Here is a 15,164-nt window from a genome sequence, read left to right as displayed (position 1 = left end):
TTAATCCCAAGCAAGTCACTGTGATGTGCACCGGCTTATGCGTGAGATGCGACTTTTTCTATAATAAGTGGCTGATGCCAATATTATTGAAATTGAGGTATGGATATATGCCTTCTGATGAGAGTGACCCAATATAAAAACTAGATCGGGGACTCCGTAGAGCGAGTTAATCCCCTGTGTTTACTTTTATTATTACGAAAATATTCTTGATCTGTAACTGTTGTTCCTTCCTTCAAGGACACAATATATGTTGTGAAAAGGATTGTAAATGTATGGATCACCGATAGAACGTTAATAATTCCGAGGGATTATTTTGCTTTCTTCGACTATTCTCCCCTCTCTGATCCGTCATACCTCCCCCCCCCCCCCCTCCTTCAGAGAAAACTCTCAAAGGAAGGAAAGAGAAAGAAAAAGGGATAAAAAAAAAACACCAAGAAGAAAGAACAGAAAAACCAAAAGAAAAGCACCGAAAAGAAAGGAGAGGAAAAAGAATTAACGAAAATGCTAATATTATAAAGTATTAACTTTATTGTATAAAAGGCTTAAGTATTAACTAAGATATTAATCTCAGAGTGCTGAGTACTTCTTTTACTACTATTAAGGAATTGGCTTAGGCGGACTAAAAAGGCTGTTTTACAGGCCTCGTAAGAAGATCAAGCCAGAGAGAGAGTAGCAAGCATAGACACTATAAGGCGATATAATCGAAGATATCTCAAAGATTGTATAGACTTAAATTGTAAATGGATGATAATCTAAAGTAAAGAAAAGGAAAGATCTTACTTTTTGTTTTTATTATTTCTTTCCCTGGGAGAGGATCGCTGAGTACGCTTTAAGGGCAGGAGCTAAGGCGTAAGACGTTCCAAGAAACACGATGATGAAGATCCACGCTGGGCTGCGGGCCGGCTTGGACACTATATTACGATTTATTTCGACTATGCGTATGATAATTGTTTGTATTTATTTGTTTTAATGTTTCGGAATTTATTATGTGTTAGGATTAAAGGTCTTTATTATTGTTATTATTATGATTATTATTTATATATATATTTTATTTTTGTAACAAGGAATAATTAGGAGATATAGCAAAAGTCGCGGATATGCGACTTCTACGCGAAGGTTAACGGAAACCTCCGATACGAATTTGAATAGAGACACTAGCGACTACAACCACGCGGCAGCAGGATCTGCTTTCGAATCAACGAACCCACTTATTTGCATCAATTCTGCTCTCTTCAGGTGGTTTCGGAGTACCGTGTGCTGTCGATAAAGCAGCTCGCGATATTGTACGCAATACGCAAAAGCAGCGTGGCACCTTGTGCCGCGAAGAGCACGACGTGCTGTTATGTTGCCGTTCTGTTGCTGTTGCGTTACTCACGCTCGTTCGGCCGATACAGCAGCACGACGTGCTGTTCTGTTGCCGTTCCCTTGCTGTTACGAATTTTGCACGTCGTGTAGGCGTGTTGTCGGCAAAAGATGCAATATTTGTGTTTCAAAATGCAATTTGATGCCGCGCTGTTGCCGTGGTGCTAACGCAAAATTTCTATCTGGAAAGAATTTATGGTTTCAGAATGCAATGCATATATTGAAAAATATGCAATTATGTTGGTGTTGACGGGTTTTATACTTTTTCTTTCTCCAGTTGAACCTTGGTGGCTACATGCAGACATTGAAAATTTTGTGCATCGACATATGTGCATCTCTGAGTATGGTAATATGAAGAGAAAAAAATGCTTCGAAAAGACATTGAAAGCACATTTTAAAATGAAATAAAAATGTCTAGATTCAGAATGCAATATATGTATATCTAAAAACTGTCAATTTTGTTGGATTTGGTGAGCATTATATGTGTTATCTCTCTTTCTCTCTCTCTCTTTCTGTCAAACTTTGGAAAAAATCAATCAAAAAAATTGGTTTTACTGAAAAGTCTTCATGTTCTTTTTTATTAACAATTATTTCAACAAAAAAATTAAAAACATAATTTATCAATAAGGGGCATAAATTCAACGATGATGGACAAAAATCATGAACCTTATAGAGAATAATTTCAACTTCACAAAATTGTGGAAACATTCGAAATTGATGAAAAATTGAGGGGTTCACTTCAAATATACAGAGAATATCAAAATCGTTATAAAATGCATAAAACTTGACGAAAATCATTGGAGAAATTATTTTTGAACATCGATATCAAAACATTCAAAAACTTTAAGAAACCTTATTGAAAAACATTCCATATCGATTAAAACTACGGCAGAAAAAAAATTTGATATCAAACTATGAAAATCCCTTCTCGATGAAAAAAAATTCGGACGAGTACATTGATGATCGCCCGCTTTCGCATGAAACCTCAAAAAATGTGAACTAAAATTCTCAAACTTCGCAATGAAAACTATTTAAAACCGTGAAAAAATATCAAATATATTACCATTCTATAGCACCCGAAGACCTTACTTGTAAACATTTTAGAAGCTGATGCCCCATCCTCCTAATTTTATTCTGACAGAGAAATAATGACTAAAAAATGAATTGGAACAGTTTTCATCTACGTTACATAGAGCACTAAAATTTATGATATCGCTTTCAGGCCAAGTTTTTATTGGTAATTGTAAAATTAAAATCAAAATCCGCTAGCCAACGAAACAAGATTGAGGAACTTTAGAGAAAAAAGTCGTGATATAAAACCGCCAAAATTCCCTTAGGGAAAAAAGGTTGGGGACAAGTACATTGATGCTTCCGTGTTTCCTGATCATATCACAAAAAATGTAATAAAAATTCCATAAAAAAAATTATGAAGCCAACTGTAAATAATTTCAACAGAACAATTGGAAAAAAATTTCACAAATTTTGAAAAAAACATTACATTAAAAAAAAAATACAAATCTGTGATTCTTTTGTAAAGTGAAAAAAATTCAAATAAAACATGAGAAATAAAAAACCGAAATATCACGCTTGAAAACATTTTGAAAAACGATGCCCCATTTCTCTTATCTTATTCTAACAACTAAATCAATTTATAAAAAAAAATCTATCTAAGTTACTTACAGCATTAAAAATTAATGATATCACTTCGAGGCCAAGTATTTTCTAATAAATTGAAAAAAGTTACCACTTGAGTTACGTGCAGCACTAAAATTTATGATATCAATCGGAGGACAAGTATTTCTAAGTGTTCTAAGAAGCTTTTAAATCCAGAAAAAAATCACATGAAAGCTAAAATTATCTGTTACTCTATAATGGCAGAGACATATAAGAAAATCGAAGTTAAAAGTACTTGTCCGGCCCATCACTATTCATTTAAATTGTTTATTCAAATAAAAATCAGGGCTTTTCTAGAACTGATGGAGCACAAGTATTCATGCAGAGGGAATTTTTATTACATTTTTCGTGATATCATCAGGAAACACGGAAGCATCAATGTACTTGTCCCAATCTTTTTTCCCCTAAGGGTTATATTATCCCCTTATATATACAAGAATTCGTACGTTGTAAGCACGATTTTACTTTATCAGCGATATCACTTCACTCCATCCTTTATTATGTGAGCAAACATTAATCCGAAATCACATGTAATTAGAGAACATCCCAATAAAATTCTATTTTATCAAACTGCAACCAAAGGCGTTGCATGATCATGAAACAAAAACGTCGGAAACATGAAAATATTTTACATGACTGCCTACGTCGTCCTGCTGATTAAAGTTACCAAAATAAAAAAAAATATACACTCGATTAATTCATTATAGTAAACGAATAATATGATCGAGAGTCGAGGTTAAGGCACAGCATACAGTACCAGGCATTGAAAAAAAGCTATAGTGCGAGCGAGCCCTGTCACTCGTCACTAAAGAAACGGGTGTTATAGATTTTGAACTTGTCGGTGATAATCAAGCAAAATTTACGAGGGTGAAAAAATAATTGAAAATATCTTTGAGCGATTTTGGTTTGAAAAATATAATAATGTCAACCCACAACTTCAACTTAGTATTCTTTATTTCTAATAGATGTAGACTTTTTCACTCCGAAAACAGAACCAGCAGACAACAGGGCTGTCAATGTACTTGTTGCGAGACTCTACCGAGTCTCTTGATAATAATTGTTCTATGGCCTCGTTAAGTTGATAAATGGGAGCATCAAATAATGTAATTTGTCATATTACCAACCGATTCTCTGATGAAAACACGGCTTAAGGTGATGCATCAGTTGTTCAGTCGGTAAAAATCACTTCAAAGTGATCATCAGTTGGGTGAGTGCGAGAGAGATAGCTGCAATTGGTTGCACGGTTTATTCGGACATCCTTGATTTTTTTAAAAAAATATGAGTTACACCTTGTTTTTGGATAAAATGAGACTAGCGTGTAACTTATATTTTCTTTTAAATATTAAGCTACCTGGAATAAACCATGCAGCAGGATTTTTACCGACTGAACAACTGATAAATCACCTTAAGGATTTCCCAGAGACTGATGGTGAAGTAAAGAATAAAAAAGGTGAAAGAGCAGGCAGCAGGGCGTCTGTAGAATGAGTGAGACGTGTATGATGTACCTGAGTGTTATAGATATATCTGCATTGCTCGAGTACAGATGGTAGAGAGACGTCGAGAAAACTAAAGGCTGCAGGTTCGGTTCGGCGCGGGCACGTCACGTAAAAAGTATCGTACGACGTGAACCGAGTGGGGAAGGAAAAATTAACGTTTTGTCGAAAGCCCGAAAGAGCCCTCTCTTATTCGGAGCAGTTTTCTAACGCTGTTGTTGTTTTCGGTGTGTGCTCTTTCGATGTGCTTGGGGAGGGAATAGTAATAGTTAGGACAATAAAAAAAAGAGGTGATCGTATCGAGGATTCTTTTTCGCGACGCTACGAGCTTCGATTGGCACGTTATAACGTTGTCTCAGTGGAAAAAACTACGAGGAGGACGTGTGTACGAAGAGAAGGATGGCGACCTGACCCCACAAAGAATGGAACACTGTGCTCAACGGTAACTCGTTTTTTTTTTTAATCTGTCCATCTATCTCTTTCCCTCTCTCTCTCTCTCCCTCTTTCTTGCTCTCGTAAATTTTACGTTGCGTTGCATTTAGGGAAAAATATGAATCATTCCAACGAAAATTAAAATCTCGCAGTTTCAATAATTCAAGATTGTTCTGAAACTTCCGAGTTTTTCGACAGTTTGTTTAACGTTACATTTCAATCGCGATATTAGAGTGTGCTTTACACGCGCAAAAACATCGTGTCTTCTTGACGCGAAATAAAATTATTCTCTGTTATTTTCATTTTTCTCATTTCTGTTTCCCCTCCTCAATTCGCCAAGTTGGCGCGATACTTGTTATCCGACGATCGCAAATGCAATCGTGATTCTATTTGCACGTGCATTGACAAAGACCCACGAAACGTTGCTTAAAAACGTCACTGAAATAGTACTCACCATTGTGGACAGTTTGTTGCAACACACGGTTACAAGCTTGCCGCATCCAAAAGAAAAAAAATATGCCCGGTACTTGCCCTGCTACTTTATCACTTATCATCCTCTTTGTGACATGCCTTTCGGCTTTTCAAATAAATTATTATTTTTTTTGCCATGTGATAGATTATGACTTTGTTCTATGAATTTTTGCAGAGTATCAATTTGAGATCAGACTCTGCGGTGCTAAGAGCTAAGAGAATTAAAGTAAGTATTCGATTGCAATAGTTCTTGCAATTACCAAAGACTCTTTAGTGGATGTGAATTTAATTGTGGTTTCCAATATTTAGATGGCGGACGTTGACCCGGAAACATTGTTAGAATGGCTGAGTATGGGACAAGGAGACGAACGCGATATGCAGCTTATCGCGCTAGAACAACTTTGCATGCTGCTTCTTATGTCGGACAACGTAGATCGATGCTTCGAAATGTAAGTATCTTCATTCATTTTTCTGGAATTTGGGTATTACAAATCCAGTCGATTCTGTGCTTTTCATTTTTGCTTGATAATTTCGATGATGAATTTGTTCGTGATGATGAAATTCACATTCTTGTTACGCTATGATATCAATTTTTTCATTATTGTCAGACTCGGTGTAATAAGCGCTAGCAATTTACAAATTGACAAAGATGACAATACTAGGAATAATTTCTATTATTTGGAAAAAATAATATAAAATGGATAAATTTTGTTCGGCAGTCTCAAAACAAAATCATTTCGGATTTACTTTAAGCTTTACTTTAAGTATAATAACCTATAAAACTTGTAATAGGTTTTGAAATATTTTCCTCTTCCATTTTATGAATACAGTTTTGAGAAAAATATTCTTCAATATTTTTACTTTTTTACTCAAACAAAATCATATTCTCAGAAAATTTAAGAACCTAGAAAATCATTTTTTCAAAATTCGCTATAATTGAAAGTTGAAGGAAAAAACCCATTATGTCAGAACATCACAAAATGAAATCATTTTACTCAGTTGTCCCGAATGTACAAAATATTCGATTTAATATGAAACTCATAATTTTTCAAAAATGTTTGCAACGTTGGAGTCCAATGAAATGATGTAAAAAAATCCTCCAATAATTCCGGTAATTCCCCAGTTATGTTCCCTGCTAAATTTGCAATTCGTAGTTTTTCAACCTGCACCGATACTTCGTGAAATAAAAAATTGGTAAAGTGCAGATATTTTTTTCATTGATTTCGTTGGACTCCAACGTTGCAAATTTCAGCATCGTTTTGAAAAGCTATTCATGTGATATGATAACGTGTCACTCATTCCAATTTGCCATATTGGATGCAAAAATTCATTTTATCAATCAATTTTTCAAAAAATGTATCAAATAATTTAGCTGACAGAATCATTCACTTATTAGCTTATGAGTGTCAATAATATTGGTTCAAAGACAAGTATTCCAGATAGTTTAAATAGTTAACTCTCTTTTATGTGATGTTGAAATGTTATTTTTGTGAACTGTGTCACTCATGAAAGTAACTGCTTAGAAAAATTTATTTCGAATCCAGGATAAAATATTATTGGAGTAACTCATGCACCCCAAAATCATGAGATATTTGTGAATTATTGCAGTTATTACTATGAACCACTGAAAATTAGCGATTAAAAAAAATTCGTTATTACTCACTTCAAGGAAAGGATAATTCGAATCAGTAAATTAGTAAGGAATCTACTAATCGAATTTGTTATTTTATTCCAGATGTCCACCTCGTACATTTCTGCCGGCATTGTGTCGAATTTTCTTGGATGAGCATGCACCAGATAGCGTTTTGGAAGTCACAGCCCGAGCGATTACTTATTACCTCGATGTTTCGGCCGAATGTACGAGACGAGTCGTCGCAATGGATGGAGCTGTAAAAGCGATTTGCGGTCGTCTTTCTGGAGCTGGACTTGGTTCGAGAGCTAGCAGAGACCTCGCAGAACAGTGTATTAAGGTTCGTTATTATTCATGTTTATTATCATCGTCGAAAAATTCGCATTTGCGATTTTGAGCGTGAGCGAATATTTTGTAAAAATTTCGTGTTCATGTCTTCTGACTGATTTATAGTATTCCGAGGAAACACGAGGACTTGCTTTGCTGGCTTTGACAGAAAAAATATGATTATTTCCTTTCTCACTAATTCGATTGTTCGGAAAAACATTTATGACCGTCAAAACGGTTATTTTTCTCGTATACATAGCGTCATTTCAGCTTAATGAATTTGAGGCAAGGTCAGTATTTGGATGGTTTAGAGTCATGCACTGCTTGCGCATCGATTGTTGAGCGAGGAGCAGTCTTTCGCACCTTCGCATTCTGTTGATCCGCACTTAATCAACTGCGTGAGTGCGAGAAAGATTGCTGAAAGCAGCAGCTTCGGAATTGTGTCGGAGAAAAATTTATGACAAGACTTTTACTGACAGAATGACCTATAAAGCGCCTTCAGAAGCGATGTTCGTTCATAAGAATTGGAAACTTATGGAAATTTCGTATCGCTTATTGAGTCAATTATAGTACGTCGCAAAGACGTTTGTAATTTTTTTTTCTGCATCGTACCATTCGTTATTCTTTCTATTACGATTTGAAATTTTCATTTTTCGTTCTCAATATGCATACCTTTAAAAAAATGAAAAAACGAAGGTCCTTAAAAAATTTGGGTGCGTTCATCGGTTCTGGTTTTCCATGATATTCTCACCTTTTGTACACGTGAGATGGAGCAATCGCTGACGGGCTGTCTCGTGCTGCTGAGCGAGTAGACAACCGAGTCTTGGAATGACTGCTGGCAGGCAACACTTTTAAGGGCTTCTCAGAAACTAGAAAAAGGAAGTAAAGTGGGGGAAAAAAGGAAGCAGCGGACCCACAAATCGCGGGAGCCTATACAGGGAAACATTGGGAAAACATATAAATATATTCTATATATTGATCTCAATAAATATATTCATCACTATAAGTTTTTATGGGCAGTGAATCAAGAAAAAATGATGGTGCTTTAGTGGTCCCAATAATTGAACAATGCTGACCCACGTACACGATACTCTACTGTGCCGATGCAAACTAAATGAATCCAGTTTATGCCAAATCTTATTAGTCACAGAATGTTCTTTTAAAGGGCAATTAAGGTAACTCATGTACTGTATGCTAGTCAAATTAGTGCTAAATTTTCAAAACGTTTTTAGACCAAGTTTAACGTACCGATTAAATGTATTGTTAGTGGATTTGTATTACAGCATATCTCATTAAGATGTAAAAATATTAAAAACGCTAGTTTTGCAAAAGCATCAACTGATAAATGCAAATTTCCACGCTGACACATTTTCACTGGTATTTTTCAAAGAATTATCTTCGTTTTTTGATCGATTTTATTGCAACAAGTCTCATTTTGTTCGTTAACTGGTCCTCTATGAATCCACCATGTAGTTGTTTTTTTAACTTGATCGTTTCACTGTTGCATCTAATTGTTCATTAAATGAAAAAACTTTTTCATTCATAATTTCTGAAGGAATGAGTTTAAAGGAAAATCTACGTGGTGAATTCGTAGAAGATCGGTTGAGGAACAAAATGAGACTTGGTGCAATAAAATCGATGAAAAAACGCAGATAATTCTTTGAAAAATACCAGTGAAAATGTGTCAGCGTGAAAATTTGCATTTATCAGTTGATGCTTTTGCAAAACTAGCGTTTTTAATATTTTTACATTTTAATAAGATATGCTGTAATAAAAATCCACTAACAATACATTTAATCAGTACATTAAACTTGGTCTAAAAGCGTTTTGAAAATTTAGCACTCATTTGACTAGCATGCAGTACAGGAGTTACCTTAAATTCAGAAAATATCTAGTACACAGTTATTATAATTTGAGGTTCGAACTTAATATTAATTAGGTAATCAGTAGTGGAAACGACAATTATAAACTTCAACGTCATTGTGATTTTTATTTTTATTCGCTTGAAAATTCACAATAATTAATAAAATTTATAGAAATTAATGAAAGGCAATATCGCAATCGATTTTTTCAGGTTTTGGAGCTGGTCTGCGCGAGAGAAGCCGGCGCTGTATTCGAGGCCGGTGGCTTACCGTGCGCTCTTTGTTTTATTCGAGAACACGGGGCGAGGGTTCATCGTGATACATTGCACTCAGCAATGGCTGTCGTATCACGTCTGTGCGGAAAGGTTGAGCCTCAGGACAAAGCTTTGCCCGATTGCGTTGAGGCATTGTCGACGTTATTAAGACACGAGGACGCTCACGTTGCCGATGGAGCACTTCGCTGTTTCGCATCGTTGGCAGATAGATTTTCACGTCGTGGCACAGATCCTGCTCCTCTCGCTTTCAATGGATTGGTCGCTGAACTCTTATACAGGTACATGCAGATTTTCGTATAATATTCGACACTAAAGTTCAAACACGATTTTAATATATTCTCGATAGATATCAAATAAATATGAAGATTTAATCCTTGAAAGAGAGATATTGCACATCGTCGATCAGCGCCCTAATCTGAATACCTCGGAAAAAATTTTTTAAACACAAAGCAATTGAACCTTTAACTTAGATTTAGACTTTTTCCATAACGTTATTTTTAATGACGAAACAAACTTTAACATTAGTGAATTGGATGCAATAAGATGAAATAAAAAATATGATTTGTCGGTAAAGGATCAATATTTATCATTTCTTTGAGTTCTCATAAAAAGTGGCCTTTGAGGAATATAATTATAATTGTAGATCGCTGTTGATGTTTTCTGTTGGCTGTTTCTCAGAAACGAATTTGCAATAGATGATTTTGAAGATAAACCAGGGGTAATAATTTTATTTGCAATTTATAACAAGACGCAAGCTACGTGGAAGCTTATTAGAGAGCTTGGCGGAAATGCGATAACAAAACTTCAATTTTATGAATCATTTATGATATTTATATGAGGGACAAGGGGAAATGAAAAGTTTTATGCCTCCAAAATGAGAGCTATAATGAAAGAACGAGCATGATTCGTTTATATTTATTCCTAGTCATACTTTCATTTCTTAAAAATTTCAGAACATTGCAGAAAGGAGTTACGAAATATCGAGAGACGATAATGGAATCATACAAAAAAAATTGAAATATAGTTGTAAAAAATATTAACAAATAATCAAGCTAATTTTTTTCATTTGAAATTTCAAATAAACTTATCGATTTTTCACACACTTTGAAATATTTTTCTGGATTTCTTCTTATTTGTGGCTTTTTTTGAAGACGTTATTTGAAAAACTGATGGTTGGAATGTTCATGAAATATCGCGTGTGTGATGGTAATTCTTTCACAACAGCATATAAATATTAGTGATTTTTTCGGAATTTTCTTTTTCAAATTTGGGGGAATTCGATAGAAGGAAATTTTCGGTAACAAAAACGAACCGAAATTGTAATTTGCTGAAGATTTTTTGTTTTCGACGACAATTAAAAGCGCCTATTAGAAAGAATTAGGGAAATGGCGGTAAAACGATTATCAATTGTAACATGATTGATTTCACATATAGTTAAGTACGTTTTTCAGAAATGAATAAACTCCACAATCGATTTTGATGGATCAAATGAAATATTCATATCTACACCTACGTGTAACTCCTGTTACGTTCACGTTGTATTCAATATGGATCGATATGGAGAACGATGTTCAAGTTCACGCCCTTAAAACGTAACGATTTTGTGTTTTTCCGATGTTCGTAAAGTTTTTATATTTTGCGTCAAAAATTGTTCAGAATTTGTTACCCCTTCCGGATGACTTGAAAAACGATAATGTCCCCAAGAAATGTAAAAATTGCGAAAGATAAAAATGGAGGCGAATTTTACTACCATGCAAAAATCCGGATCGAGAATATAATTTGATACCTGTTTTTTTTTTCTTTCAAAATATCGATGAAGAGGACGCTTTTTAGATCGGAATAAAACAAATGAAATATTTGATATTTATTTAAATACAAACTGAACATGATTACCAGGTTATCAAACGCCGCTGGACCAGGAACGGCGGTATCGACTTCCTCGGGGAATCCGAAAACCCCGCCGCCTTCGAGTGCTTCGTCAACGATGCCGGTACCCGAGCCAAAATCATGCGCCTCAGTATCAACGATAATAAGTTTATTGTCAACTCTCTGCCGGGGATCACCATCGATAACGCATAATCTTCTTCGATCCGAATTACCGGATGCGATAGAGAAAGCACTTAAGGGTGACGAGAGATGCGCTCTCGATTCGATGAGACTGGTGGATCTGCTTTTGGTTCTCTTGTTCGAAGGTAGATCGGCGTTAGGCCGTGGCACAGGAGGGGGAGGAGCCGCGGGACCGTTGTTACCAAGATTAAGGCGCCTCGATAGCGCCGGTGAAAAATCGCACAGACAATTGATCGATTGTATACGATCGAAGGACACAGATGCTTTGATCGAAGCGATCGATTCTGGTGGAATAGAAGTGAATTTCATGGACGACGTAGGTCAGACCTTGTTGAATTGGGCATCTGCTTTTGGCACTCAAGAGATGGTAGAATTTTTGTGCGACCGTGGCGCCGACGTCAACAAGGGTCAACGTTCATCGAGTTTACATTACGCCGCTTGTTTCGGGCGTCCAGCGATCGCTAAAGTTTTATTGAGACACGGTGCTAATCCTGATTTGCGTGACGAAGACGGTAAAACACCTCTCGACAAAGCTCGCGAACGCGTTGACGAAGGGCATCGCGAAGTTGCCGCCATTTTACAATCACCCGGCGAATGGATGTTGCCTCCCAACCAAGAACACAGAAAACCTGATACCGAAGTCGAAGATTTCACCGAACCGAAAGGTGACCCCGAAATGGCGCCGGTTTATCTACGAAGATTGCTTCCTGTTTTCTGCACCACTTTCCAATCTACCATGTTATCCAGCGTGAGAAAAGCAAGCTTAAGCTTGATACGGAAAATGGTACATTACATACAACCTGAACTACTCGTTGAGACTTGTGGGTCCGACAAAACTTCCGGATGCGGAGCTATGCTCGTCGAAGTAATTGCCAACGTACTCGACAACGAGGTGAGTACGGAATGACGCCCTGCTTTTCGTTCTCTTAAGAACGACGATCATTTCTTTTTTCTTTCCTTTCGTCGTTCCATCGTTCGATAAAAAACGAGACGAAATTTTTCAAAGGAGCTGTTCAGTGAACCTGGGAATCCTGATAATTATAGCTTATCCCTGAAAGCCTCAGTAGAACTCTTTTCCCGAGTTTCTTTCACTTTTCTCAACAAAATCTTCGATCCTTAAGGACACTTTACCGGACACAATGGTTAAATGAAAGGAAAAAGAGTGGAAAATCAGGCTGATTATGAGCAGGCAGACAGTGCTTTTTATGACTTAGCCCAAGATTGTTCACAGGAAATTGAGATAAAGGCATCGCCACCACCGCCTCCGCCTCTCAAGTCGATCGTTGGCCCCAAATTGCCCTGCCTTACGTCTCGCAAGTCTTCCAGTTCCCAGAACTACATTATCGAGAAAACGGTAAAATCCGTTGTTCTTTCTATTTGCACTTCGCTAGCTCAAATCCCCAAAATCATATTTTATTCTGTTTTTTTTTTTTTTTTTTTTTTTTTTTTTTTCGTAGAGAGCTCCACGCAATGCAAAAATATTTCGACCTTGTTCTTCTTTAAACAGAAAATGTGGTTGAAAATCCTCAATAATAGACCATACGAATGAAGATTCTAATTCAGGGAACGATCGTATTTGAACCGTTGTTGGAAAGAGCGTGGAGCCCTTAGCTTACTCGATATTAAATTAATTAAAATCCTGTATCGTCCTTCCGGACCCTCGGGACCGTTCGTTATATCTATTACGCGTTCTGTATGACGAATTTATTCATAGTTTCAACGTATTGAACTCTTACGAATTTATTAACACAAAAGTGAGCTAATTCCACTACTCTCATTATGTTTTTATTCTATTTATTTATCCATCATTGTCACGAAGCGTGTGATCTAACGTAAAATTAAACCCTATTCGCATGTATTCTTTAACAGCCTTACCGTCGAAGCAATTTCCCAGTTTTTACTGATTACATTTTCTTTTTTACTTCTCCACGCAAGGAGGCAGGATCACTTTTTTAGCTCCTACGAAGACAGTATTTCCACCTCGTAGAAAACATACTAAAATCGTTTTTCTCGCATTTTAAACTACGCCAGAGCCACAAACATCCTTTGAGGGTTGAAAGAAAAATCGATTGAGACAATAAAACAGTTAATAACGCTGCCCGCGCTTACGACCCTGAAAATTGACACGACTCTTCATACTTGAAAGCCGGAGGTGGATCAGGCACGAAGAAAAGTTGACTTGGGAATAGATAGAACCAAAAAAAACGTGTATACACGTTGAATAACTTTTAATTCGTTAATATACGCAATAACATGTTGATCCTGAGAGCCTGTCCGAGAACAACGAAAAAAAATTTTACTTACCCAATTATTTTGTTGGGCAGTATGGAAATGTTTCATCCTGGTTTGGATTGTGCTACTCATAAAATGTCTGCCTGCAAATAGTGATTTTTATTGTTTTTGTTTAGATTGTAACTGTTAATTAAAGGCCTGAGCAACCAGGAAGGGCGTGAATCTTGTCTGGCGTCTGAGCGACCGGAAATGACACGACTGCTTCCGTAATCATTAATATCACCAGAAATACGTGATGAGTTTCTTAAATATTTCTTAGTCAGAATTCCCATTGGATCCGAATTTTGGAAGTCACGACGCACTGTCTTACAAAAATCTCTTCAAATTCAGCCAGCTTTGAAATTTTACATCGATTCCCGATAACAATGTTGGACATGAAAAATAAATCTTTAGTGTCCTCGTGTTTTTTTAAAAAGATTCCATATCACAAAGACGTGATTTCTGAGGCACCGAACGGATAGTTTTATAAAAAAAAAATAACAAATTCATTTCATACAACGATAAACTGTCTTTATTTGTTCAAGTTTTTGTTTAAACAGTCTATTAATCATTTCCTTAATTTTTGATATTTATAACATGTGTTATCCATTCTTAGAGAATGTTGGTTCTGTGTAAACTCGATCGTGGAAAATCAATAACTATTTTGTATAGCACATCAATTGAGCAGGACGCTCCGGGGATAATTTATTGTTTTTTTTTTCTTTAGATTTGCTCCGACTTGCTTACGCGACGCGTTTGTTACAAATCTGCTTCTCAACGACCGTCCGAACTTGTTTAAAACGATGTGGCTCTCTTTTTGTTATTTCATATGAACAGGAGGACGAGGACGGCCATTTGATCGTTCTACAGATGATACAGGATCTGATGGTGAAGGGAAAGGACGAGTTTTTGGAGCATTTCGCACGTTTGGGAGTTTTTTCGAAAGTGGCAGCTCTTGCTGGACCTCAAGAAACTGTTCCAGAACCAGAAAACGAACCGACTCAAACAGGCGAGGAACATCGCATGGAAGACGCTCGGGAATTGTTGGTCGGAAGAGCGTATCATTGGCGCGATTGGTGCATTTGTCGTGGACGCGATTGTTTGTACGTTTGGTCGGACGCTGCAGCGCTAGAATTGTCCAATGGAAGTAACGGATGGTTCAGATTCATTCTCGATGGTAAATTGGCGACAATGTACTCAAGCGGTAGCCCTGAAGGCGGAAGCGATTCGACAGGTAAGATTTTTACGTGACTTTTTCTTTTTTGACGAATTTACTGCAGATAAGTCATTAATGATAAGA

At 36.5% G+C, this 15,164-nt stretch overlaps 1 protein-coding gene and 1 long non-coding RNA gene across 8 annotated transcripts in view; one reads left to right on the top strand and one right to left on the bottom strand.

The window, feature by feature from the left end:
• Window positions 1–505: 505 nt before the first annotated feature.
• On the bottom strand, window positions 506–4,646 carry LOC122407425 (uncharacterized). Its single transcript, XR_006260197.1, has 2 exons — window positions 4,542–4,646; window positions 506–1,544 (listed from the first exon to the last, which is right to left on the bottom strand). It is a non-coding gene; the product is annotated as an uncharacterized lncRNA (long non-coding RNA).
• The window catches only part of Ufd4 (ubiquitin fusion-degradation 4-like), a 25,990-nt gene continuing 15,402 nt past the window's right edge, over window positions 4,577–15,164 (top strand). For 5 of the 7 annotated variants that reach the window (XM_043413613.1, XM_043413612.1, XM_043413610.1 and 2 more), the window contains exons 1-7: window positions 4,577–4,971; window positions 5,608–5,658; window positions 5,742–5,881; window positions 7,168–7,402; window positions 9,464–9,804; window positions 11,423–12,485; window positions 14,702–15,098. In XM_043413613.1, coding sequence (XP_043269548.1) covers window positions 5,742–5,881; window positions 7,168–7,402; window positions 9,464–9,804; window positions 11,423–12,485; window positions 14,702–15,098 — 2,176 coding nt within the window. In that variant the 5' untranslated portion in view covers window positions 4,577–4,971; window positions 5,608–5,658. Of the gene's footprint in view, window positions 4,972–5,226; window positions 5,485–5,607; window positions 5,659–5,741; window positions 5,882–7,167; window positions 7,403–9,463; window positions 9,805–11,422; window positions 12,486–14,701; window positions 15,099–15,164 lie in introns of those variants that run through there. The other 2 variants (XM_043413609.1, XM_043413608.1) reach the window with 2 other exon arrangements.

Source organism: Venturia canescens, chromosome 3, assembly GCF_019457755.1.
Source record: "Venturia canescens isolate UGA chromosome 3, ASM1945775v1, whole genome shotgun sequence".
Lineage (NCBI taxonomy): Eukaryota > Metazoa > Arthropoda > Insecta > Hymenoptera > Ichneumonidae > Venturia > Venturia canescens.
The sequence above is the reverse complement of the archived record's forward strand: the minus strand, read 5'-3'. Positions and strand labels throughout refer to the sequence as shown.